Genomic DNA, 27,764 nt, shown 5'->3' on the forward strand with positions numbered 1-27,764 from the left:
ACTCGGGGCGAAGCAGCATATTTACGTCTGGACAACGAGTTGCGTTGGAGAGGCCGGAAATAGTGGCGATTTCAGGACCGCAAGAATGGACCGTCATTGGAATGATTCTTTTTTAAACCGTGCACTCTTTTCGGCTGGAATTTAATAGTTACTACAAAATATTTTGTAATTACGTTTCCACCACCATCAGGGCTAAATTTTTAATACTATTGCATTTTGTCAAGAAGCATATAGTGCTGTTATATTGCAGTTTTAGCGCGTTTGTTACAAAATATGAAGCGAATAAGCGTCAGTGTAATTCATCAACAGTGCCAGAAGTTAACTTGAGGGAAAGCTATGCCAATTGCTCTTGTCCATCCACTAAAATTTATTAAATATTTTGCTTTGTGTATTCCAAAAGGAGAGGGAACTATTTCATTTGTGCCTTCATGTCAGAATTGAAGGTGGATCATTAAATTTTCAACGCAGTTTACATGAAACAAGCATTTGGTCTTTCTCGTTTATAAGCAGTGGCTAAGAAAAGGTTGATCAATCCTGAAGTTCAGTCATCGTACCTCAACTTGGCAGCAAGATCCCCCAACAAGGACAGAGGATATATTGTATACATGTCCTGTAAATCAAAACAAACAAGCATTTGGTCTTTCTTGTATATAAGCAGTGGCTAAGATAAGGTTGATCAATCCTGAAGTTCAGTCATCATACCTCAACTTGGCAGCAAGATCCCCCAAGGACAGAGGATATATTGTAAACCTGTCCTGTTAATCAAAACATTTTTGTGCCTTCAAACTTCAAAGGCTTAAGTTATCTGTGGTGTGTTCGGAGTTAGGCTATATGGCCGTTTTTGTTGTATGTTTATGTGGAGATTGAATATAACTGTGACCCTGTACTTGTTTGTATACTTACGGTCAAACAGGAAACAGCACATTCACATAACATACTCACCTAGCACCTAACTCATAGCTGTACCCTGCAGGATCTGTACTTGTTCATGTCTCGAGCATTAACAAAGCACTAAAGTAGCTTAGTAATCATTTCCCACATTTTCTGAGCATCTAACATGACATACAGCAGTGCAGAGCAGCTTCAGAGAAGAAACACTTTAAATGCACAGACTCACACCAGCCACCCAATGAGCCAGTTCCTCAGTTGACTGTTTCCCTGGACACAGCTTGGCAATGTGAGCTAACTTTTGGCAAGTTGAAGGTTAGCAGGTAAGATTGAGTTAGGGTGAGTACCTACCTATAACTGGGTGCTACTGCCATGCAGGTCTTGGGTAGGCTGCAAATATGTGTGATGATTGAGGTTAGGTCAGCTGTCAGGTTAGTCAGGTTCAGGAATCAGGCATTCTCATTGCTCAGGTCACATTTTTATGGACATTTGGCAAATTAAAAAACTAACAATCTGATCTAAGCTAACCCAACTAAACATACACAACTACTGACTATAGGAACTGAGCACCTACCTACTTGGACGCACTGCACGGCTCTTCTCACCTGGGAGGGAGTACTTGCCAGTCCATGCATGCCGGTCCTGTTCACCTGGGTCTGCAATAACCTTGCCATTTATATTTTATGAGGTCCATTGTCTTCCCCCTGTTCAATGTTGCATGCCAGCTAGTGGTGATCGGCTTCTGCTGCACATATGCCTGATAAGCTAGACTGAGCACAACACTTCAACCATCTAGTCCACAAATTCTGTTTGTCACAAACCAAGACATACCTACCTGCTACCACTAAAATGCCTGTGATCAGGTCGCCGCCACAGACTCCTCCCCCGCATAAACATAACACCAGAAACAAGTCGAGACAATCTGACACCACTCATCAAGATGCACCAGAAATACAAGCACACACCTCCAGCCCCAAGATCGAAGGGCAAGTTGCTGCAGCCATCCACGCCCTCCCCATCGATGTCGGGGTAGCAGTATCTCCCACTATCATCATCACACAATGCCAGTCTTCGAATGTCTGCAAGGGAGGTCCAGGCTACCCCATGTGCAACTTGGAAGTGAAAGATGGCCAACAGGGAGTGCAGTGCGACCTGTGCCTAAACTGGTACCATGCCTTCTGTCAAGATATTCCAAAAGGGGGTTACAATGCCCTAAAGAAGTACTCTGATGTGGTGTCTTTTATTTGCAGTGCATGCAAGAAGATTCCCGACCTGGCGAAGCTCACGCCTAAAACAGCTCAGTGTGATGCAGTCACACAAACCAACTCTGAACAAGTGCGGAGTGAAGTGCGCTCGAACTCAACTATGACTGAATCATCTCTAACCAACCCAGCATTGGATCAGGGTAACCCGGACCCAAGGGCCTTGAACGCAGAAGCTCTGAATGCCCTTGCCTCCAAGATCAGCAACATAGAAAAAACTATTCACGAGCATGTGATCTCTCTGTCAGGCTTCCACCAAGCAAGCAACCCAAGCAACGGGAACCCATCTTCTTCAAGAGCAAGTGTGAACACGAAGGAAACCTATGCAAAGGCTCTAACTGGAACCTCCACTCAGAGCACTTCAGTGATGGGCTATGTGCCAAACCAAACGGGCCCTGGAACCCAAGCAAGTGCTGGCCACTCACAAGACTACCGCATGATGGTCCGTGAAGAGCTTCTCGAGCTAGAAGAGCGCAAGAAAAGGCGGTCCTCCGTCGTGATCCGTGGGTTGAGAGCAGGGTCTCCGAGTGAAGCTGCATCTAGATTCGGAGAAATCACACAGTTTTTGATATCAGAAAAAGTGACACTGTCAGACATCTGCCGGATCAAGAATGATGCGGATTTGTACAGAGGCAACATCCACAGCTCTAGACAAAGAAGACTCATTCTGGAACAAGCAAAGGACCTGAAAAACTCTCAATTCTCACACGTTTATATCAAACGGGACCTCACGTACATGCAGCGCATGCAGCTCCAGACAAGATACCAGCAACGCCAAAGAGAGCACACCACCAGTCAGCACCGCAGTACTGAAGTATCCCAGGCCGAGGGGACAGCCAGCGCTCCTGGAAGGAGGTCAGCGGAGAACACAAGCTCACCAGAAGTACAAGCTTCAACACCGCCAGGGAGCGGCCCCCCTCGGTCACTTCCGTCAACCGAGGCTCACGATCCTCCTCAAAGTGAGATCGCGCTCGGGCAGCCCGGTGCACCTCGCCAGCCCTCAGACATAGCCGGCGAACCCGTCACTCAGGCTCCTCTGCAGCGGGTTACCGAGACGTCACCACTCCAGCCTGCCCCACCGCCTGGTCCCGACCCAACGCGCCCGGGCAATGGAAGCTCGGGAAACGGAGGGCGCTAGGAAAGACTGAACATTCGTTTGCTATCACATTTACTCATTGCAACATGAACGGCTTATGTGGCAAACTACTGAGCTTACAAGATAGTGTTCTCCGTCCATGCTCAACAGACATACTGCTTGTCTCAGAGACTCATCTAACAGAAATCATAAGCAACGCATCCATTCATCTCTCTGGCTACACTGTCTTGCGCAATGACAGCGGATCATCTAGTACTCACGGAGTATGCGCGTTCATAGCTGAACACATACATTTCGATCAGGTGGACACATCATTCAAGAATGTTCTTTCATTTCGTCTGACGAAGTTCAACGTCTTTGTATACGTGATCTACAGACCTCCCTCACTCACAGCAGCTGAAAACAACTTACTGATCTCATTTCTCCAAGAGAGCTGCTTGGGGAGGGAATCAATTCTTCTTGGTGACTTCAACCTGCCGTCACTGAACTGGTCATCACCTGAGGGCATGCTAGGGGAGGGAACAGCGTCAGACATCCGCTTTTTGGACCTGTTTGACTCTCTTGGCATGACGCAGTGGATCACCGAGGCTACTTTCCCCCGCTCTGGTAATATACTGGATCTCATCTTCACCACCGAGCAGGACAGAATTGGAGAAGTTTCGGTTCTCCCTCCACCTCCCGGAAGTGACCACTGCACCATTCTCTGTCGCTATATCTTCGACATCGACTTGCAGGAACGACCCACCTGTCCGGCCCCTCTCCTGGCTTGGCATAGAGGAAAGTATGATAAAATAAACAGTGCCCTCGCCGATGTTGATTGGGAGGTAGAACTTCGGTATTTATCAGCCCAACAGGCATTTGAGCATCTGCTGGGAATAGTGACTTCGTTGATCAAGAGGTATGTTCCCACCAGGAAACAAGGTTCCCAGTCCAAGAAGCTGCCTTGGAAGAGAAACCCCCCAAGCTCACTCAAGCAAAAACGGTCATCGGCATGGGCGGCCTACAAGAAAGCCAGAGAAAACTACGGCAGGAGAGCAGCAATCACCAAGTCTTTACTTACTTCATTCCAAGAAGTGAACAAGGAGCTACGCAGCTTTGCCTCGCGCTCTCAAATCGACTATGAGAAGTCACTGGTGAGTAAAATGAAAGACAGCCCGAAGCTCCTGCACTCTTACCTGCGCCACAAGAAGCAGTACCGTTCTTCGGCAGGTCCTCTGAAGGCTCCCTCTGGAGCAATCACAGACGACCCGAGCTCGATGGCGGATATCTTCGTGAACGCTTTCGCAAGCGTTTTCTCGTCTGAGGTTCCGCGAAACCCCTTCACTCATCAGCTCTGCGACTCTGTGCTGGCAGAAATCGCTTTCACTCAAGCTGATGTTGAAGCAGTTCTTCGCCATCTGGATCCCAACTCAGCAATGGGCCCAGACGCCTTCCATCCACAACTATTGAAGGCGTGTTGTTCGACCTTGTCATACCCACTGTACCTCATCTTCTGTCGAACATTGTCAACGGGCTCCTTGCCGCTGATGTGGAAACTCTCACACGTGGTACCAATATTCAAGAAAGGCTGTCGCTCGGACCCATTGAATTATCGTCCCGTTAGCCTCCTGTCAGTACCCGCCAAATGTCTTGAACGGCTCATTTTTCAAAGACTGCACTCGTACCTGATGGACAACTCTGTTCTTGATGACGCGCAATTCGGATTCAGGCCCGGACGCTCCACCGAGGATCAACTTCTCCTCACGTACGATTTCATCTGTAAGCAGAGAGACAGTGGGCATGTAATTGATTTAATCCTGTATGACTTTTCTAAGGCTTTCGACATGGTGTGTCATTCGATACTCCTTCAAAAACTGCGCTGCATTGGGATTCGTGGCGAGCTCCTGACTTGGATTCAGGACTTTCTGACCGGCCGCATCATGCAAGTCGTGGTGAAACACTCACTGAGTTCACCAATGGAGGTGAAGAGCGGCGTTCCGCAGGGGTCCATACTCGGACCAGCCCTCTTTCTGATTTTTATCAACCATGTCGCGTCCCGCCTACACGCCGCCTACAAGATATTCGCAGATGACTTGAAAGTCTACATGTGCATCTCTGACTCAGGGTCCCATGCAACCAAGTTCCAGGAAGATATAGATCTCCTTCAAGAGACCGCAGCATCCTGGGGTCTGAGCCTAAATCAAAAGAAGTGTGCGGTCATGAGATTCCAGCGCAGGTTCCACACGTTAACGAGACCAGAGTATCACCTCGATGGATCAGTAGTTCGATGGGCTCGTTCCCATTTGGATCTTGGTGTCACGATCGATGACGATCTAAAGTTTCACGAGCACGCAAGAGTCGCTGCTAGGAAGGCTGGAGGCATAGCTCACAACTTCTTGAAATCGACACTGTGCAGGGAGCGCGACTTCATGACGCACGTCTTTGTGACACATATTCGCCCCATCATTGAGTACGCCTCGACAGTCTGGAACACAGGCTACATTGAAGACGTCCGACGGCTTGAAGCGGTGCAGAGGCTCTGGACACGTCACATCAAAGGCCTAGAACACAAAACATACGAGGAGCGTCTCAAGGTACTGGATTTATACTCGATCAAAGGCAGACTTCTCCGTGCAGACCTTATCAAGACCTGGAAAATCTTCCACGGCCTGTCTCCTATCAAGCCGTTGGACCTATGGGACATGGCTCCAGCCGGTCGCACACGTGGCAACACCCTCAAAATCAAGGTCCAGAGGCGCCAGCTCGACTCGACAAAGCGGTACTTCACGGACAGGATCGTGAAGGACTGGAATGCACTACCCAACTCGACTGTCACGATGAACTCTCTGGCGGAATTCAAGTCATCCCTGGCAGGAATACTTGGCGACAGGCTCTATGAGTACCTCGCCTGAGGACGTGAAGAAATGAAGTACCTGCCCGAGGACAAGCCCTTGGACCGCGAAGAACCACACTGCACAGTGCACACACTTCACTGTCAAAACGACCCATCTACTCATACATGCTTCTATGCAGACGCACTTTTCCGACCCCCACGAGTCCTTCTCCTAAGAAACATCTAACGTGGGGCGTTGGCGCGTCTCTACCATACACGGTTTCCTTCCCCCTTCCAATTCCATTGGACCGGGCAGGGAAACCAAACAGGTGAGTTAAACAGGTGAGTTGTGCCTACATCTCATACCATGTCAAAGTAGAGTTCCTTGGTGGAAGATTACCATCAGTACTTTTTATCCCAGCCCTGTGAAGAAAACCAATACTTCTAAGCTCTGAGTCACTGCACTGGCCATCCACAGGAAGAAACGCTGAGACTGAGAGCTTTGCCATTGTATATTGGACCAATAATGACTATCACGAATGACTATGAACACATAATATGATCACATCGTTGCATGGATTGTCAGTGTCACATTGACAATTTCACTACAATCCTTTTTTCAAGAAATATAGTGATGATGATTAACATCAAAATCAACATAAAGTGGATTTAGTGATCCAAGCTTTCTCCTCCAGTAGTAGGTAATGGAATGATCGCATGTTTCATTTGCCAGACACTGAGTACCTGATGCACATTACAATCTGCATAGCATCTAAGCATAGTAAGACTGCCCAAGTCCATTCATTCTAGATTTTAACTTGATAGTTAGCACTAATTTATCTTGCTGTTGTAAGTTATCATTCAATATTCATACCAATAGGTAAGGTACATCAATATGCGCTCATCAGTCAACATTTTCTGGCATGATCCTGCTCAGCGTGCTCTTCAGTATTGCTCCAAGGTCTGCAATATTATAGCTTGTTTTTGGACAATAAGCTCTTTTAATTTTACTTTTTCTTGCTGATATATGAGCCCGATCAACTTGCGTTTATCAACCAAAATTTCATAACTTGTTCAACTTGATATTGATATTGCTCAGTAGTCAGGACCTCTGTCAGCCTCCTGGATACTTCAGATTGTTTTCAGTCGACATGCTTCTTAAATATGATATAAGTCAATCTTAAGGGATTCAAAACATCCAACAAAACGACGTACAAGACAAGAGCAAGAAAACCACCAGATAAACTAAAAAATGGCCTTGGAACAGAGCCAAGTGGTGCTCCATTTGTTTGTTTACAATGGCTGTAGTGCTGATGTATTTTTAGGACTCTGAACGTCGGCTTATAAAAAAATGAAACGTTTTTACAAAAGTTGTAAAGTAAGTAATATTTATCTGAAAGAACTAAAATATTCAAAAGCCAAACACTATGAAATACATGAATCGGAACGAAAAAGTAACCCAAAAATCCAGCCTAATCACCGGCTCCTAAAACTGCAACACAATCAGCACTTTTCCCCGCAACTCGTTGTCCAGACGTAAATATGCGGCGAAGCAGTGCAGTGCCGAAGGCAATGCCTTAGGAGAGATTACAGGCAATGGTAAGTCAAATATTTTTAGGTTAGGTGGTTGTGTATCTGGCTTCAGGCCGAAGGCCTGAAGCCTGATGCATAACCACTTAACCTAAAAATATTTGAATTACCATTGCTTGCAATCTATTCATGCAATTAGCTTTTTCCTTATCCCCCGGTAGGCAAACATCAGTAGGTATAAGGTTAGGTTAGGTTCGGTTAGGTTAGGTTAGGTTAGGTTAGGTTAGGTTACGTTACGTTAAAATTGTAGACGAAAAAATGTCCGGACGAAAAAACGCACAGACGAAAAAAATATACGAACGAAAAAATGTCCGGACGAAAAAATGTACAGACGAAAAAATGTACAGACGAAAAAATGCACAGACGAAAAAATGTACAGACGAAAAAATGCGAGACGAAAAAAAGTCGGACGAAAATCTGCGGACGAAAAATTGTCCGACGAAAATCTGCTGGACGAAAAACCGTCATGGAATCCGCGCTTGCCCAAACTGAAACGGACGCCTCGCACCTCGAGCCTTGAGAAATGGCGCGGAGGATGACTCGGCGAGGGAAATTAGAGGAAAGGGATTTCCTCTTTACTGGTTTTCAATTTGATAAAAATGATTCAAATTGATGAAAACTTCAAAATAGCATATCATATTTAAAAGGAATCTAAAATAAATGAATATTCGACCTCAATCTGGCTGCTTTATTTCAAATAATATATTTATAAGCAAAGGGATTTTATGCCCTAGACAAACATTACTTCATGTAAAAGTGATATCAGCATATGTCGGTATAATACCTGCAATCGGCATCAACTGGGCAATAATTTTATGCTATGAAAAGCGCCAGGGCCTCCTCTAACATACCCACTGGGTGGGCAAATGCCCACCCAGTCACCACAATTGCCCACCCAGTGGCGTCGATTTGCCCACCCAGAAGCAAATGCAAAAATTCTGGTCCGGCCGGGCGTCCGGTACTACCTTTCTGGTCTTAAGCAAACTGGATGCTGTTTGAAGGTCAAAAAAAGTTTTATGGTTGCCCGATATTCAGGGGCGTAGCCAGGATTTCCTCAAGGAGGGGGCCAAACGCACAGGGGCCCAAGATAACCCCCTCAAAATCCAAAAAGCCATCTGGTTGCATCCAATATTTTTTGGAGGGGGCCCAAATAAATAGGGAAAAATATTTATTAACAAAAATATTAGAACTTAGGGGGTAAGCAGTCCATGGGCCCCTGTTAGATAGGCCCACGAATAGCTTCATAGAGTCGCCAGTCGGTTTTGAGGGCGGTCTGAGGGCCCGTAGGTCGGATGAGGGTTCTTCAGACCGTCAGAGGCCCCTACAGCGCATGAGAGCCTCGTAACTCGTAAGCCGTCTGAGGGTCATATAAGCCGCCTAAGGGCCACTAAGACCGACAAAAGCCCTCCTTGCACTTGCAGAGGCCCAGTCATGCCGACGGAGGGCTCTCTTAGACAAACTAAGGACCCGTTCAGGGCATTTGAGGGCTTCCTCAAACCGATAGGGGTCCCTCAGATCGACAGTGGATCCGATCCGAGCTCCCTCAAACCGATATAGGGTCAGACCAACAGTCGGAACGCATTGATTCTGTTTACACACCGTTGGACCCTAGTTGGACCCATCCCATCCAACTGGCCCCCTGGTTTCAATAGGGCCCCAAGGCTCTAAAATTGGGGCTCTCTTGGCCAAAGTATAACTACTCAGCTGTGTCAAAGGATCTGCCGCAGGGGCCTTTGCGTCGCCAAGGGCCCACTGTGTCAGCCAGGGGCCCCTATAGAATAAGGACCCCTGGCTTCCAGGGGGGCATGGTCCCTTTGGCCCCCTCCTTGGCTATGCCACTGCAGGTGACAAACGTTCTTCCAGGCGACCAGGGGGCAGGGGCCAGGCGACCAGGCCCCCAGGCGGCTAGCCCTCAAGCGACCGGGGCCCCCTAGGCGACCAGGGGCCCCAGAAAACCGGGGGTCATCGGATGAGTGCAGGGGCCCATTGGGTCATCAGAAGGCCAGAGAAATGAAACTTCGATATCAATTTTCTTCTTCTATATATATGCGTATATCTGGAAAAGTTCTTGACGGCGTTCAAAGGGATAGCCATTTTTATGTTCAGGAGGTAAAGGAGCATCATTCCTGAGATTTTGAACGAAATCGGAGGGGTCCGCCGAACGTGCATATGCATCACCTATGCAATTTGAATGTGCATGGATGCGTATATCACGAAAAGTTCTTGACGGCGTTCAAAGGGAGTACTATTTTCATGTTCAGGAGGTCAATGAGCATCATTCCTGAGATTTTAAACGAAATCGGAGGGGTCCGCCGAACTTGCATATGCAACACCTATGCAATTTGAAAGTGCATGGATGCGTATATCTGGAAAAGTTCTTGACGGCGTTCAAAGGGAGTGCCATTTTCATGTTCAGGAGGTCAAGGAGCATCATTCCTGAGATTTTGAACGAAATCGGAGGGGTCCGCCGAACGTGCATATGCAACACCTATGCAATTTGAATGTGCATGGATGCGTATATCTGGAAAAGTTCTTGACGGCGTTCAAAGGGAGTACCATTTTCATGTTCAGGAGGTCAAGGAGCATCATTCCTGAGATTTTGAACGAAATCGGAGGGGTCCGCCGAACGTCCATATGCAACACCTATGCAATTTGAATGTGCATGGATGCGTATATCTGGAAAAGTTCTTGACGGCGTTCAAAGGGAGTACCATTTTCATGTTCAGGAGGTCAAGGAGCATCATTCCTGAGATTTTGAACGAAATCGGAGGGGTCCGCCGAACGTCCATATGCAACACCTATGCAATTTGAATGTGCATGGATGCGTATATCTGGAAAAGTTCTTGACGGCGTTCAAAGGGAGTGCCATTTTCATGTTCAGGAGATCAAGGAGCATCATTCCTGAGATTTTGAACGAAATCGGAGGGGTCCGCCGAACGTGCATATGCAACACCTATGCAATTTGAATGTACATGGATGCGTATATCTGGAAAAATTATTGACGGCGTTCAAAGGGAGTGCCATTTTCATGTTCAGGAGGTCAAGGAGCATCATTCCTGAGATTTTGAACGAAATCGGAGGGGTCCGCCGAACGTGCATATGCAACACCTATGCAATTTGAATGTGCATGGATGCGTATATCTGGAAAAGTTCTTGACGGCGTTCAAAGGGAGTGCCATTTTCATGTTCAGGAGGTCAAGGAGCATCATTCCTGAGATTTTGAACGGAATCGGAGGGGTCCGCCGAACGTGCATGTGCAGCACCTATGCAATTTGAATGTGCATGGATGCGTATATCTGGAAAAGTTCTTGACGGCGTTCAAAGGGAGTACCATTTTCATGTTCAGGAGGTCAAGGAGCATCATTCCTGAGATTTTGAACGAAATCGGAGGGGTCCGCCGAACGTCCATATACAACACCTATGCAATTTGAATGTGCATGGATGCGTATATCTGGAAAAGTTCTTGACGGCGTTCAAAGGGAGTACCATTTTCATGTTCAGGAGGTCAAGTAGCATCATTCCTGAGATTTTCAACGATATCGGAGGGGTCCGACCATGTCCGACAAATTTGCTTTATGTGTGGCAAATTCGAATATCCCTTGTATTTAACTGTTAGCTGTATGCAAGAGGTTTTGACGCTTTTTTTACATTTTGGTACAGCAACGCCCCTTGGATTTCAGTATATTGTTTTTGTAGGAGGTAGTGCGAATGTCCATCATAAATATAAAGCTGTCACGTGTCAAATAGCGCCAAAAGGTGAGAAAAGGTATATGACCTTGAACGACCTTGAACTTTAGATACTCATCCTGAGAAAACTATGGGACGGCGTTAAGTACAAATTAGTTTTTGGAATCAGCGCTTATGTTTACATCAACTCAGAAGTTCTTGAAAATTTTGGAGGGGTCCGATTTTTCCAACAAGGGTTACGGTCCAGAATATGTTAGCAGTAATACAAATGTGAATATTTTGAGAACCACTTGACGGCGTGAAATAAAAACGTGATTTTCGCAATCAGGAGCTCAAAATCTATAAGCTGTGCAATTTTGAGCCAAATCTGAGGGGTCCGCGAATGTGCACGCGAATCTGAATGTGAATATAATGCAACTTTATGCACGTCAAAATATTACAATTAAATTAGTAGAAACTTCATAAAACTCTGATTTGTGATGCAATGCGCAACAGAAATGCGAGGGAAAATGGTAGTAATCTGGTAGCAATCATGAAGCTTTTTCCCTGTCGCTGATAAAAAAAACACTTTGGACAGATTTTTTAACGCAGGGGAAATCCTTCATTTTGAGTTGCAGGGACCATTTGAATGGCCCATTTTAGTTAAACATAGGCCGAATTTTTCGATTTCAACCCCATTTATCGTAATGAGGCGAATCCGTTGTTTCAGTGGTACGTTTTTTGAACATATATAGGGCTTGAATTTCTCCTCAGCCTGCCTGAAACACACCATAATTTGCATGCATTTCTATGAGTGAAGGAAAATTCATGCGCCGTGATGACGTCACGGTAAAGGAATTCTGGAGCTCGTGAACGGGGGCTGGTAGGGGGAACGTAAAAAATTCCCTAATGAACCTACCTGCAGCCCCCGTTCACGAGCTTCAGAATTCCTTTACCGTGACGTCATCACGGCGCATGAATTTTCCTTCACCCATAGAAATGCATGCAAAGCATGGTGTGTTTCAGGCGGGCTAAGGAGAAATCTAAGGCCTAAATGTGTTCAAAAGACATACCACTAAGCCAATGGATTCGTCTCATTACGATAAATGGGGTTGAAATTGAAAAAATCGGCCTATATTTGACTAAAATGGGCCTATCAAATGGTCCTTGCAACTCATAATGAAGGATTTCCTCTGCGTTAAAAAAAATTGTTTCTTGTGATTTTTATCAGCTACAGGGGAAATCCTTCATAATTGCTACCAGATTACTACCATATTCCCTCGCATTTCTGTTGCGCATTGCCTCACAAATCAGAGTTTTGTGAAGTTTATATTAATTTAATTGTCATATTTCGACTGATTTTGGCGATTTTCAATTATTTCAACGCAGCATGGATCAGATAGCTCTCATAGTTTGCTGAAGAATGTGGCTTTTGCTTGGTTATTTTCAAGTTATCTGTGATTTGGTGCGCCGTGATCGTAGCATTATACAAATTACCTATATCAACTTTAAAAATTGAATCAACTTTTGAAGTGAAGTTCACATGAAAAATCAAAAGTTCAAGCATAATAATTGTTTAAAGATAATGATGCAACATTTGTCTCCCAGATGGAACTTATATTTCAATTAAAAACTGAAAATGGAAAACAGAAGATGGATCTGCGGAGTTACTGAGATCACAAGGTGCTCTTGATTGTTGGTAATTGAAGATGTTGAGAGAACTTGTGAATCTGCATACCAGTCCTGACTTGCTTGATTGTTTAAAACTATTTTAATTCTCATAATTGTGTAATGTGTAGTGACTGTGCACACTGCGCAGCACATGTGCGCAGAAATGTGCAGGTGGCTGGTAGGTGGGTTAAAGGGACCCTCCCACCTTTAAAAAAGTTTATGAATTGGCATGAAAGTGATGTCGCTCGGTTCAGAAAGAGCGAAAACGAATATCTACCAAATTTCACCGAAAAATATTCACCGGTTTTCAAGATATTAGACTTTTACTTTTGTTTACTTTTTGGGATCTCCGCTGTTCCTAGCGACTTTATTTAAAAGTGCGGCATTTGTTGCGCGCAACGCAGCATATACCACCGCGTGCTACAAAACGTTTTAGTCAAACATTTAACGGATGTTCGAAAGCCTGATGACGTCATCAGATTTAAGTGCCTATACCAATACATTGTGGCACTTATTTGCACAGATGTCAAAATCAAACTCAAATTTCTTTGCGATGAAGTAATTGCTGGAGAAACGGTTTTCACGGCACTGATTTTCAAAGAACGTCCATCAAGATGGCTATCTCAACTCAAATCTAATGTTAAGGTGGGACAGTCCCTTTAAACTTTGGAGATGCGAATTTGGATGTCAGTTATAAAATTAATGGTTATGCCTTGTAGAGTAAGCTCTGCTGTTTTTTTGTAATTGCCTTTTTTATAATTGTAACCTACAATGCTGTTAGTTTCATTTTTATTTAAATGCTCGACCAGAATTTGCACTTGTTCATGCATGAATGGCTAAGTTTGGGGTGTTTATTCAACCCTGACTGCTCAAGTTTTTCAAAGGCACATGACACAGCACGGCTAGATCAGCTGGTACCTACCTGTTGACTATTTTTGTTTTTGGTGGTGATGTGTTTGCTGTTTGTCTTTTGCAAGGTGGTCAATGAAATAAAATAATGCATTATTTTGGAATGTTTCCTTGACAGAAGCCAGGAGCCGGATTGATGTGTGCTGGTGAATGAGATGGTTCAAAAGCATTATCTGATGTTTTTCAATGTACATAAGCCATAACATCCCTTTCATACGCTGAAGTTTTAATAGCTTCTCAGTCTCTGTCATTTTCCTGAAATATTGGTGTACAGTAGATAAGAGATATCAGTACCTTCTCAGAGGTACCTGCCTTCTGCTGGATGAATATTTAATTGGTTGGACGAAATGGACAGGTAGCCTTATGATAATGTAATGTGAAATCTTATTTCTATAAAACTTTGAAAATGAAGTTCTAATTATTCATATGTGCATACATTTTTGATGACTAAGAAAGTTTTCCACAAGAGTAGAAAATGTGGGAAAGTCTATCAAATAACACATTCTGAAGTCTCAATGCTGACAGAGTGCTGCCTCAAAGAATAACTGACTTGCTGGGTTACGAATATTTCTTTATTTTAATTTTCAAATGTAATGTACAATACATTGCAGTGAAATAACAAAATAGTGCAGTAAAATAGTATTGGCGACGATCAAACAACACGTGCGCCATTGATGTCTGCAAAAATTGCTACCAGATTGCTACCAAATCCGTGACGTCACCACGGCGCCTTTATTTCCCTAGTGAACCAACCTGAGTAGTAAAGTAATCTTGCCTACCTGGCCTACCTGGTATATAGGGCCTTGCCTATTGCTATGCGTCAATTTTTCAGCAGTTTTGATGGGATATAGTAATAGTTACCAACCAATTAGTGGGCATTATATAATCAATTATCAAGGTAGGAGTTTTTGGCGACCCATTCATCATTTATTCTTCTAGGGATTAGTTCCAGTTCACTTTCACGAAAGTCTTTTACAATTGATTTTGATTTATGATCTTAATGCTCAAAATGATCAGCAAAGAAAATTAAACCTTTTTATGAAAACGTATTTACTATATTTTAATATTGATATCGGAAGACGTATTCAGTTTTAAAAGAGGGAAATGACCCCTGCAAGGCACACATCCCTCAGCAATGACAATATCAATTTGTCTATAGCCTTGGTTTGGTGAGAGCCCCATAGGCGGCAGAACGAGGAGGGCACTGGGGCACTGTGCCCCCCTTTGATTTTATCATTTTAACATAAGCCCTATGGGTGATGGGTCTTTCCATTGGGTGTTGCATGGAAAGAATGGGACCAAAATTTGGCAGTGCCCTCCCCCTTAATTGAAGGTGTTCCGCCGCTACTGGAAAGCCCACCTTTGTTGTACCTGTCCATGGCTGTATAAATCTGGTGATCCATTACCAATTTAATTTTATGTTCATTTTGCAAGCTCTGTTCTGAAAACTCTTCATTCATTACAGAGTAGTCATTCATTTTTGAACAGCTACCTACATTAACATACATAGTGTGAGGCAGCGGTAGAAACTGATGACAGGTCTTGATAGTTAGTATCTAGTACCACCCCCATGTTGATTACAGGGGCTCTGCTACAGCTCCCATTGCAAGAAAAAATAGTACCTAAGAAGGATTCCTGTGCCAGCAAAAGTGGAAGACCCCAAGTGGAGGTCTTCCAGCAAGTATACCAGCAATGGGATCTCTAGTCAACACTTCTGTCACATCGGTAAGTTACTGCGCAGCAATTGCCGGTTCCCTGTCAGCACAGTGTTGGACTCCGCTTGGTCCGTCCCAGTTACAACAGTCCCGGGTTCGAGGCACGACGGGCGCCCGGTTTATGAGCCTTCTGGCTGGTATGGCTGAGGTTGGTGGTGGGCCGTAGCGAGGCGAAGTCAGCGAGGGGACCGGCGGACTCCCCCCCCCCCCTTCATATCTGAAGGGAGCACCGCTACCGTCAGCCCCTGGAAATGTCTGTTCCGTTGGACTAGTGGCACTCTGTTATCTCAGGTTTGTATAATGCTCAAGCCTCGCACTTGCATCAGATGCCTATTGGAACAGCACGTAGTTACTGTTCAAATCCCTTGGCTGGCTGGTTAGTCGGGCCACGGTCACTCATACAATGGACTGCTGGTGACAGAGGTCTGAGGTGCACCGCCGTCTCCCGCCGAGTGGAGCGGAATGGCCGGCTGGTGCCGCCCATCCTCCCCGTGTCACGTTTTCCTGGCCCGCCACCGCTCCCCGGGCGGTGTTTCACCCGGTGTTCGGTGTTTCCTATAGGTATCTTGGTTTCACCGACGCTGCCAGCGCGCTGCCAGCACACGTGGCAATTTGGGTTTGCATGGAAACATCAACAAGCCCATAGCTCCAACACTACCACAAGTGTGACGTCAGCTCGCGAAATGCGCTGGCAGCGTCGGTGAAACACCACTCCGACCGGCGGGGGCGGTGATGGCGCCTCCGCAGCAGGTAGGGGCGGGTCGAGCACAGCGGACGCCGGACGGGGAGACATCGCTCCACCGCCTGCCGACCGGCACGGACTCGTTCGGCCGGTCAGCCGGTTGCGTTATGAACTACATACTCGACGCAGAGTCACGAGTGACGGCATAACACACTTCCCTGACTGCCAGAACTCGCGTATGGCGACCAGCCTGGCCAGAAACCGCTCAACTTGACCCTTCATAGAGTCGAGATCACAGCTGTAACATCAAACATTTGCCCATTGCAATCATGGCCGTGTTTTACGGAGCGCTGCGCGCTGTTGGCGCTTTTGGTTTCATACTTGTTACACACTACCGTAGTATTGGAGGTATAGAGGTACGAAACACTCCGTGTCTCGTAGCGCAGCAGCTGCACGTGAAGCTGCTACAAATTTCGCGCCGTCACCTGTTTGACATTTATACAGGACTCACGAGACGTGCACCGACCCACTGCCGCGCTGTACCTATCTCTGCAGAAGCAGGAACCGTCCCTGTCATTTCCTCGTGGATTAACTATTTGTATTACCATTTTCTCACACGGTTGCCGTCCTGCCGGCATGTCGGACGGTGTGCCGGTGTTGTCACGCCGACTCGGTCTCGGGGCCGCGGCTGTCGGGACGTCCGATCCCTCTCAGCCGCCGCTGCAGTCTCTCTGTGTTCGGCCGGCACCGCGGCGCCGACGGCCGCGAGGGCCGACCGCGCCGATAGCTGGACGGGTGGCAACAGCCGGCGGCCGGCGCGCGGGCTTCGGTAACCGGCGCGCGGGCCTCGGTGACCGGCGCCGACCCTCCGTGACCGGGCTGCGGTGACCCGCCGCCGGAACAAAGACCTGTCGCGGACGGAGAGCGGGCCGGCGGCCGCGCGGCGCTGGAGCTGACCCGTCCCGGTGACAGCCGCTGGTCAGTGTCTGGATCAATGGCCGGACACTGGCCGACCCGGCAGACAGCCGCCCGACGCTGGGCCGGCCCTCCGCTCTTTTCAGCGCCGGCGGCTAGCCTCCGTACCGGCCTGGCTGCATATTTATAGCAGCACGTGGTAATAGATTACTGTGGCTGACAAATGGGCCGCGAAGCCCCGATATTATCTCGTGATGCCGCTGACCTGTCGGTCCTCCATCCACGACTCTCGTCTCTCACCGCGCGATGTCGATGGTGCTGAATCCAGTGCCGGCGGTGCCGATTACAGTAGCTGTGATTCTGAGACCAGTGCCGGCGGTGCTGATTCCAGTTACTGCGATACTGAAGTCACTAGTCAGTGCCGGCGATGTTAAGACCAGTGCCGGCGGGCCTGTCCTGTCCGGTCGGTGGGCGGCCCGTCGGTCGCCAGTCGTCTGGTCTCCAGTCCCCACCACCTGTCTCCGGCACGGTTCCTGCCGCGGACTGGCAGTCGCCCCCCCCCCCCCCCCCGGACCGCAGCAGGTCCGGCCCCTGACCACCGGCCACGACGTGGTTGTTTGCGTCCATGACGACTGCCGACCGCGGCGCCGGCGGCCGGGCTCGCTGTTTACGCCTGGGTCGGCGGCAGCGCGCCAGACAGCCGAGCTGTCACCGCCGGGGCCGCGGCAGCTCTGGCGTACCAAAGACGGGACCGAGAAACGGGACCGTCAGCTGCCGGCGAGGGCACGGAAACCGGAGAGCGGCCGGCTGGTCCGCGTCAGAGGAAGGTGCTTGCGAGCGGCCAGGCGCCGCGCCTGCCGGTGACCTGTCAGTCCGACGGTGGGCGCCGGTCGGTGACCTGTCAGTCCGGCGGTGGACGCCGGTCGGTGTCCTGTCAGTCCGGCGGTGGACGCCGGTCGGTGACCTGTCAGTCCGGCGGCCGGGCGCCAGCCAGTGACCTGTCGATGCCGTCGGCGCCGCTCTGTTTGACCCGGCGCAGCGGTGGCCGGTGACGAGAACGCTGCCGTCTGGCGGCTGCGGGGAGGGCCCGGTCCCGGGGTGACGCCGGTCCGGGCCGGTCCCCAGTTTGTCCGGCCGAGGTAGCACGGCGTGTCAGGCTGGGCGGGCCGGCGGCACGTGCCGCTGTTGCCGGCCCCGAGAACGGTGGCTGTGCGTTGCCTTCATCGGTCAGCGCGGCCGTGAGTGGCGTCTGCTGCTCCTGGCCAGCCGGCCGGTCCGTGTCGGCAGCAGGTCCGCCGTCCCCACCGGTCCTCGGCTCCGACCGAGTGTCCTCGGCGCGCCACGCCGGCGCCGCGTGGCTGGCGCCGCCGTCCGTCATGTGCGGGGCGCGGGCGGTGGACAGCGCGGCGCGCGCAGCTCGCGGACGCCGCTGACGAAAGCTGACCGCCGGCGCGCTCAGAGGTGTCGTCAGCTCACCGGCGGACCAGCGCGGCGCGTGCCAATGCCGCCCGGCAGCCTCTCCTGGGACATCTCCCGACTAGGAGATGTCCGGGGGACCGGGACCGGCGGCGCACCACAGTGGGGTGACGAGGGAGAGACGCCCAGTCTCTGAGAACGGCAGCCGGCTGTCGGTCCGGCCCGGGCCGCGGCGGCCGGCCGGTGGGGCGGGGCGGGGCGGGGAGTGGGACCGGTCGATGTGCGCCGCCGGCCGCCAGTCGGGCCTGAGCGGCCGCCGAGCGAGCAGTGCGGGGATGGTCGCGGAGCCGGAGACGTTGGCTGTCGGGCCGGGCCAGGCGCCGGCCGCGCCGCGCGGGTCGCCGCCCGCTCACCATCCAGACGTGAGTACTCGGAACGGCGGGGTGGCGCCCGGCCTGCCAGGTCGCCAGTCGCCACAGGGCAGTGTGCGGCCCTTGGTGTAGCGCTGAAGGTCGGCTGGTCCTCCGCCGTTGTGCCTCGTCTCATCTCGACGCCACTTGACAGATCCCTGAGGAGATGCCCGTCTGAATCGTGGTCGTGCTGGCCGATGCGGGTATTGTTAGCGAATAGCGAGACACTGACTGTTAACCAGTGACCGGCACAGACTGGGACGGGCTGGTGGGGCAGCTCCGGTCAGTCCCGCCGGGTTGATGGGGGCGGCTCTAGTCAGTCCCGCCGGCCGGCGCGGCGGTGGGGGCGGCGGGCCGGTGGAAAATAACCGGCCGCCCGGTCACCACTGGCGCTGTCGCCCAGACGGCTCGCTATCGGTCCAGAACATTCCAGATAAACATCAGACCGCACCGGCCGGCGCTTCTGTGCCGCGCCGCGCCGCCGGCCCCGGGTAGGACTGGCCACAGTGTCCTCTGTTGGACTGGACTAGGACTGAATGGTGTCATTTGACCTGTGTTGACCGGTTGGTGTCCTGTGCCGACTGGACGGTGCCCTCTGTTAACTAGACGGTGTCCTCTGTAACAGAGGACACCGTTAACTAGACGGTGCCCTGTGTGGACCGAACGGTGCCCTATGTGGACCGAACGGTGTGCTGTGTTGACTGGACGGTGTTGTGGGTTAACTGGACGGACGGTGTCCTGTGTTGACTGGACGGTGTCCTCTGCTAACTAGACGGTGCTATGTGTGGACCGAACGGTGTGCTGTGTTGATTGGTTGGTGTCCTCTGTTAACTAGACGGTGTCCTGCGTTGGCCGAACGGTGTCCTCTGTTAACTAGACGGTGTCCGCTGTTAACTGGACGGCGTCAATCCCCGGCTGGGTCGTTTTCGTTTACCCGGTCGCTAGGCGCCGGCGGCCCCTGCGTCCGGTCGGCACCACAGCTCACACGTCGTCGTCGGCAGCGCGGCCGGTCCTCCGCTCAGGAACCGTCCCGCCGCGCTGCGCAGGTCGCGGAGGACCGAGCAGTCTCGAACGCCGGAGCTGGCAGAGTCGTCTCGGCGTTATGTAATGCCGGGCCGCCGCGCAGTAGGCTGGCCAGGAGGGCCGCGATGGACTGGCCACTGTCCAGTGCGGGAGCAGCACGGGAGCTCCGGACCCCGGCTCCGGCCGTGTTGGGTTATAGGTGTACAGGCGCCACTGCCCAGTGCGGGAGCTCTGGGCCCCGGCTCCGGCCGTGTTAGGTTATAGGTGCAGGCGCCACTGCCCAGTGCGGGAGCTCTGGGCCCCGGCTCCGGCTGTGTTAGTAGGTATAGGCTGAGCACTGGACACATGGACGCCATGTCGATCCGAGAGCAGGCCGCGGACGGCGGCGGGAATACGCACGTCTCCCGAGCAGCACTAGATATTCCCGTTAGCAGAGGACATGATAGGGTCTCCCGGAGGCATGCTACCTTCTACCGCCCTTCGCCCTTCCCCCTTCCCCTTTCCCCCTTCCCCCGGCTACCGGCACCCGTAAATCAGCCGCAAGGCCGACTCGCTATGGAGTGGTGCGATCCAAGATTACGGTGCGATCGGCACTTTTTTTTTTTACTTTACAGCCATATGTTGCTAAGTGATAAGTCGTCAGTGGGAGAAGTGGCTCACAGTTAGTGACCTGCGCAAGATTTTTATGAATGTTCATCTCATTGTGTCATAAGTATGGAATTCTTAAAGAAAATATCATTTTTTTTTTTTAGAAAATGTCATTTTGACCGCATCAGGGAGAACCAGCACACTTCGTGTGCCCCAGGAGACGAGGCACTCTGTTTTCCAGCACGCCGCTGGTTTTAGCCCGTTTGTGTCGCAAACATGTTTGTTTGCGCCGCCAGGCACTGTCGCGCCCTATCTTATCTGCGACAACCAGGAGCGCCTTATCGCTGGCGCCTGAGCGGGGTTCACCGACCGGACTGAGCGTGCCCGGGTCCCCGGCAGACGGAGCGAGCGTTCCCGGGTCCCCGGCAGACGGACTGAGCGTTCCCGGGTCCCCGGCAGACGGACTGAGCGTCCCCGACAGACTGACCTGAGCAGGGGTCACCGACAGACGGACTGAGCGTGCCCGGGTCCCCGGCAGACAGACTGACCTGAGCCAGGGGTCACCGATAGACAGACTGAGCGTCCCCGGGCCACCGACAAACAGACTGACCTGAGCAGGGGTCACCGACAGACGGATTGAGCGTGCCCGGGTCCCCGGCAGACGGACTGACCTGAGCCAGGGGTCACCGACAGACGGACTGAGCATCCCCGGGTCCCCGGCAGACGGACTGACCTGAGCCAGGGGTCCCCGACAGACGGACTGAGCTGAGGCAGGGGTCACCGGCAGACAGACTGACCTGAGCCAGGGGTCACCGGCAGACAGACTGACCTGAGCAGGGGTCACCGACAGACGCACTGACCTGAGCCAGGGGTCACCGGCAGACAGAGGGACCTGAGCAGGGGTGGGGTCACCGATAGACAGACTGAGCGTCCCCGGGCCACCGACAAACAGACTGACCTGAGCCAGGGTCACCGACAGACGGACTGAGCATCCCCGGGTCCCCGGCAGACAGACTGACCTGAGCCAGGGTCACCGACAGACGGACTGAGCATCCCCGGGTCCCCGGCAGACAGACTGACCTGAGCCAGGGGTCACCGACAGACGGACTGAGCATCCCCGGGTCCCCGGCAGACAGACTGACCTGAGCCAGGGGTCACCGACAGACGGACTGAGCATCCCCGGGTCCCCGGCAGACAGACTGACCTGAGCCAGGGGTCACCGACAGACAGACTGAGCGTGCCCGGGTCCCCGACAGACGGACTGAGCATCCCAGGGTCACCGGCAGACAGACTGAGCTGAGCCAGGGTCACCAACAGACAGACTGCCCTGAGCCAGGGGTCTCCGGCAGACACTCTGACCTGAGCAGGGGTGGGATCACCGACAGACGGACTGAGCGTCCCCGGGTCCCCGACAGACGGGCTGAGCGTCCCCGACAGACTGACCTGAGCAGGGGTCACCGGCAGACAGACTGACCTGAGGCAGGGGTCACCAACAGATGACTGACCTGAGCCAGGGGTGCGGTCACCGGCAGACAGACTGACCTGAGCAAGGGTCACCGGCAGACAGAGGGACCTGAGCCAGGGGTCCCCGGCAGACAGACTGACCTGAGCAAGGGTCACCGGCAGAAAGAGGGACCTGAGCCAGGGGTCACCGACAGACAGAGGGACCTGAGCCAGGGGTCCCCGACAAACTGACCTGAGTCAGACGTGACCATGACTGGAACCGCCACCGTGGGTCCCGCCCAGACTGACCTGAGCCTGACTTATGTGTTCCCCGAATACCCGACATACCTGTCCTTGACCGTGCCGTGTGACCTGTGTACCGTGCAGTGTACCCTGTGTACCGTGCAGTGTGACCTGTGTACCGTGCAGTGTACCCCCCCCCCCCTGACCGGGCCGTGTGACCTGTGTACCGTGCCGTGTGACCTGTGTACCGTGCAGTGTACCCGTCTCTGACCGTGCCGTGTGACCTGTGTACCGTGCAGTGTAGGCACCCGTCTCTGACCGTGCCGTGTGACCTGTGTACCGTGCAGTGTACCCGTCTGACCGGGCCGTGTGACCTGTGTACCGTGCAGTGTACCCGTCTCTGCCCGGGCCGTGTGACCTGTGTACCGTGCAGTGTACCCGTCTGACCGGGCCGTGTGACCTGTGTACCGTGCAGTGTACCCGTCTCTGACCGTGCCGTGTGACCTGTGTACCGTGCAGTGTACCCGTCTCTGACCGTGCCGTGTGACCTGTGTACCGTGCAGTGTACCCGTCTGACCGGGCCGTGTGACCTGTGTACCGTGCCGTGTACCTGTCTCTGACCGTGCCGTGTGACCTGTGTACCGTGCAGTGTACCCGTCTGACCGTGCCGTGTGACCTGTGTACCGTGCAGTGTACCCTCCCCTGACCGGGCCGTGTGACCTGTGTACCGTGCCGTGTGACCTGTGTACCGTGCAGTGTAGGTACCCGTCTCTGACCGTGCCGTGTGACCTGTGTACCGTGCCGTGTGACCTGTGTACCGTGCCGTGTACCCGTCTCTGACCGGGCCGTGTGACCTGTGCGCCGGCAGCTGACGCCGCTACCGCCGCCGCCGCCGGCCACCGAGCCGGGCGCCGGCGCGGACCCTGCGCAGCGCTCGATGGCCGCGCACCCCGAGTACCTGGCCGTGTTCTCGCGCGCACACCACTTCCTGATGCGCGGGGACGGCCCGCTGGCGTTCGACATGAGACACTACGTGGCCATCATGGTGAGTAGTGGCCGGTGGAGCGGCACCGTGCTCTGCTCGGTCCCCGCGGTAGCGCCGCCGGAGGCGGTCCGACTGCCGCGTGCTGTCCTCTGACTCTGTGAGAGGCCTCTGGGACCCGGGCGCCACTGCCGCGTGCTGTCCTGTGACTCTGTGAGAGGCCACTGGGACCCGGGCGCCACCGCCGCAGCCCGGTGTGAGCGGTGACGTGTAGCGGCCCCAGCAACTGTCGCACCGAGCCGAGCCCGAGTGCGCCTAACGGTGCTCGGTGTGCAGGCAGTGCTCGGCTCAATTGCGCTCATTTGGGACGACCTACTATGGACGTCAAACCCCTTGAGACCCCACTTTTTTGCGATACTTTTTAAATGCGTCAACTCTTGTTGACAATATTCTGGCAATGTGTGTTTCAGAACCTGCCGAAACTTTTATTACTAAGGTATTTTGACGCCAAACGATTATGAAAGGTACTTCTCATTCACTCGTAATGCTAAGGTCAATTCAGGCCCGGGCAGAGGCTTGCGCTCGGCCACACTCGAGCCCCGCCACCAGCGCCATCTGCTCTTAATGTCATCTACCAGCGCCCACTACCGCTACCAGCTACCGCCCACTATCAAGCCTGAATGGAGCGAGAGACGCGAGTGACCGATCGCCGGGCAAGCAGCGCCGGAGGGGTAGGGCGGAGCTTAGCGCTGACGTCATTACGTGGCTCCGCCCCATGAGCGCGTAGCCTCTACCCAAACAGCAGATTCGTTCCGTGAAATTTAACATTACGAGTGAATGAGAAGTACCTTTCATAATAGTTTGGCGTCGAAATACCTTAGTAATAAAAGTTTCGGCAGGTTCTGAAACACACATTGCCAGCATATTGTCAACGAGAGTTGACGCATTTAAAAATTATCGCAAAAAAGTGGGGTCTCAAGGGGTTTGACGTCCATAGTAGTTGGTGCGCGGGCGAGGCTGTACGCCACAGCGCGGCGGCCGGTGCCGCGGGTGGCTCACAGAGCGCGCCGGCCGGCGCGGTGGCTTACAGCCGACCGTTCGGTCACGCTGATGGCCCGGCCCGACCCGGCCCGGCTCTGTGCCCGGTGCTCGGGCAGCACCAGTTGGCGAATGTTTTTTCAGAACCGCTCGGCGGGCCCTCCCGGTTTATGCATCTCTGCGCTCCCCTCCTCGTCTCTGCGCCCTCCCCTCCTCGTCTCCGTGTCCTCCCCTCCCGGTCTCCTCGTCCTCCCACTCCCAGTCTCTGCGCCCGTCCTCCCCTCCCAGTCTCCGCGTCCTCCTCTCCCAGTCTCCTCGTCCTCCCCTCCCAGTCTCCGCGTCCTCCCACTTCCGGTATCTACGTTCCCCTCCCCTGCGCGCCCTTCCACTCTCTGCGCCCCCCCCCCCCCCCCCCAGTATCTGTGCGCTCTCCCAGTCCCTGCCCGCCGCGCGTTCCCGCCTCTTCCCGCAGTCGTGACCGCTTCCTCCGACCGCCATCAGCTGGTGCGGCCGGCGCAGTCAGCTGTTGGCGCCCACAATACGCAACCGAAGTGTGACGTCATGACTAGTGGCTGGGGCATAATCAGCTGACGGCCCTGTGTTAAAGCAATGGGACGAAATTTTATCAGCATTTTTAGAACAAACTGGACCTAGTTATATAGTTTGGGGGCCAGTTTCTAGGTAAACTGAGTATATTCTATTTTTCTACGCCCAAAAAATGCTATGTTTCAAAGCGAAAAGGACCGAATTTCGCGAAATTGTTACGGGCGGCGAACTTGACGCACCAAATACATGACCTTGAGATGCGAACTGTGACCGCGTCAGGAGGATTTTGATGCGTAAGGTTTGACATATTTGAGTTTGAGCTGGATAAATATTTTTTATTTGTAAAAAGCAAAGGAGAAAATTCACCATATAAGTTATTTTGAAAATATTTTGTATTTTAAATCCATTATTTTAAACCTCTTGATCTAAAATGTTTTGTATTTCTGCGTCAACTTCGCCGCCAATTAGGTTTTCACGAAATTTTGTGCTTTGCGTTATTAGATTTTGCAATATTTTTTCATAGAAAAATAGATCATACATCGTTGTCCTAAATTCAGCTACTAAAACTATCTAACTAGGTCCAGTTTTCTTGGGAAAGATCGGCAAAATATTGCCCCATTGCTTTAGCACGGGGCCGTCAGCTGATTATGCCCCAGCCACTTATCGTGACGTCACGACTTCGGTTGCGTATCAGCTGTTTTCGGTTTCCGCCCGGCTGGCCGCGGTCCGTGGCCGCCCGTTCCCTCACTGGCTGGGGGGGGGGGGGGGGACCACCCGGGGATCGCGGAGGCAGCAAACAGCCCCCCCCCCCCCCGTGTGCGTACAGGGTGGTGTTTCACCGGTGATAGCAGCACATGGCAGCACGCTGCTATTCCACTTCGCGAGCTGACGTCATACTTGTGGTAGTGTTGGAGCAATGGGCTTGTTGATGTTGACGTCTCCATGGAAACCCAATTTGACACGTGTAATAGCAGCGTGCGGCTATCATCGGTGAAACGCCACCCAGGGCAGCCGCGCTGCCGTACCTGAGCTTATGCGAGGCCAATAGTGTTGGCTTCAACACTGAGCTGCGGCAAATGGGACTGGAGCCGTGTGTGTGTGACCCCATATAGCCTCGTTGCTGGTGCGCCCTAAAACACCACCATACACCGTGTGTGTGACCTGCCGGCTGGGCCGGGCCTGGGTCTGTCAGACTGCCGGCTGGGCCTGGGTTGGTCAGACTGCCTGGGTCTGTATGTAGACTGCCGGCTGGGCCTGAGTCTGTCAGACTGTCGGCTGGGCCTGGGTTGGTCAGACTGCCGGCGGGACCTGGGTCTGTCAGACTGCCTGTGTCTGTGGGAGACAGTGAGCCGGACTGTGGCACAGTGAGCCGGACCGTGGCACAGTGAGCCGGAATGTGCCTCAGCACAGTGAGCCCAGCTGCGGCACAGTGAGCCGGACTGTGGCACAGTGAGCCGGACCGTGGCACAGTGAGCCGGACCGTGGCACAGTGAGCAGGACTGCGGCACAGTGAGCAGGACTGCGGCACAATGAGCAGGACTGCGGCACAGTGAGCCGGGCTGTGCCTCAGCACAGTGAGCCCAGCTGCGGCACAGTGAGCCGGGCCGCGGCACAATTCGCCGGGCGGTGCGGGGACTGAGGTACGGGCCGGGTGCTGCTCACTGCCGCCGAGACGTCGTCTCGCGTGTCTGGCCGTCGGTCCGCTGTCGTGCCTGGTTCGGTGTTGGTCCGACGCGGCTCCTCTCCGCGGGCGGAGGGCTCCGCTGCGCGGCCCGGTCGCCGGCGGACCTTGACCGCCATGCCGGACGTGTTTTTGCGGCGCCAGAGCGGCGGGCTGTCGGCTGTCCGCCGGCTGTCGCCTGTCCTGCTCGGTGGAACGACGCCCCGAGCAGCTCGGCCGGCCGGCGGCGGCCGCCACAACAGGCCCGTTTGGCGGCGGGGAGGGCAGCGGGGTACGGCGGAGAGAGCGGCGGGGCACGGCGGAGAGAGCACGGGTACGGCGGAGAGAGCGGCGGGTACGGCGGAGAGAGCGGCGGGGTACGGCGGAGAGAGCGGCGGGTACGGCGGAGCGCCGCCGGCCAGCGGCGTCCGTTGCTGTGCGCGGTGCTCGCCGTCCGCCTGTCTGGTTGCGGGGCGGCTGCAGCGAGCGGGGCGCCGGACGCCGGCCAGCCGCTCGCAGACGCCGCGCCGGCCAGCGCCTTTGTCTCGCCCCAGCCCCAGTGAGAGCGAGAGTGGGGCGGTGCGGCGCGCCGTGGCCTGAGCTCTCGTGTCGGCGGCGGTTTATCGGCGATGGGATTGGCGCTGGATGCACGGTCCGAGTGCCGACGGCGGCGGCTCCCCACTCGCAGTCGGCCCGGTCCCGGTACCGACGGCGACTCCCCATTCGCAGTCGGCCTGGAGCCGGCGGCCGGCGGCGGCGCTTGTTGCCGGGCGGCGGCCGGCGCTCCTCTCAAGGTCACTGGACAAAGGGAGCTGCCGCGTGCGAGCGCACCGCCCACCGCCCACCGCTGGCCGGCGCAGCGCGGCCGGCGGTGGGGCGCCGCCCGCGGCTGCCGGCGGGGAGCTCTGCCTCCTCGGCGCGGCGGTCCGGCGGCTCACGCCCGCGCCAGGCCGGGGAGCCGCAGTGGACGGTCGCTGTCGGCTCGGTGGACCCAGACCGCCGTCTCTATCCCCCGCGACCGGCCGGACCAGAACCCCGGGCCGCGACCGCCCATCTCGACAGGTGCTGTCCTAACGTCCCGACCGGCGACCGGCGCGGCTCAGCCTGGCCAGCGAGCGCCCCGGACAGCCGCCAGTGTATAGCACCGCCGTCCCCGACCTCCAGTGACTTCCGCGTGGAGCTGCCGTCGTCCCGGCTGGAGCGTCGGGC

The 27,764-nt window shown here is 53.3% G+C and overlaps 1 protein-coding gene across 4 annotated transcripts in view; it reads left to right on the forward strand.

Annotated features, from left to right (window-relative positions):
- LOC122377478 (sestrin-2-like) overlaps nucleotides 1-27,764 on the forward strand; it is a 61,284-nt gene that overhangs the window by 16,772 nt on the left and 16,748 nt on the right. The window contains exons 1-3 of one of the 4 annotated variants that reach the window (XM_043357545.1): nucleotides 14,655-14,792; nucleotides 15,478-15,619; nucleotides 23,198-23,374. In XM_043357545.1, coding sequence (XP_043213480.1) covers nucleotides 15,587-15,619; nucleotides 23,198-23,374 — 210 coding nt within the window. In that variant the 5' untranslated portion in view covers nucleotides 14,655-14,792; nucleotides 15,478-15,586. Of the gene's footprint in view, nucleotides 1-14,654; nucleotides 14,793-15,477; nucleotides 15,620-18,902; nucleotides 19,045-23,197; nucleotides 23,375-27,764 lie in introns of those variants that run through there. The other 3 variants (XM_043357551.1, XM_043357560.1, XM_043357539.1) reach the window with 3 other exon arrangements.

The sequence above is a fragment of the Amphibalanus amphitrite genome, unplaced genomic scaffold (assembly GCF_019059575.1).
Source record: "Amphibalanus amphitrite isolate SeventyFive unplaced genomic scaffold, NRLGWU_Aamphi_draft 000006F_arrow, whole genome shotgun sequence".
NCBI classification, from domain to species: domain Eukaryota; kingdom Metazoa; phylum Arthropoda; class Thecostraca; order Balanomorpha; family Balanidae; genus Amphibalanus; species Amphibalanus amphitrite.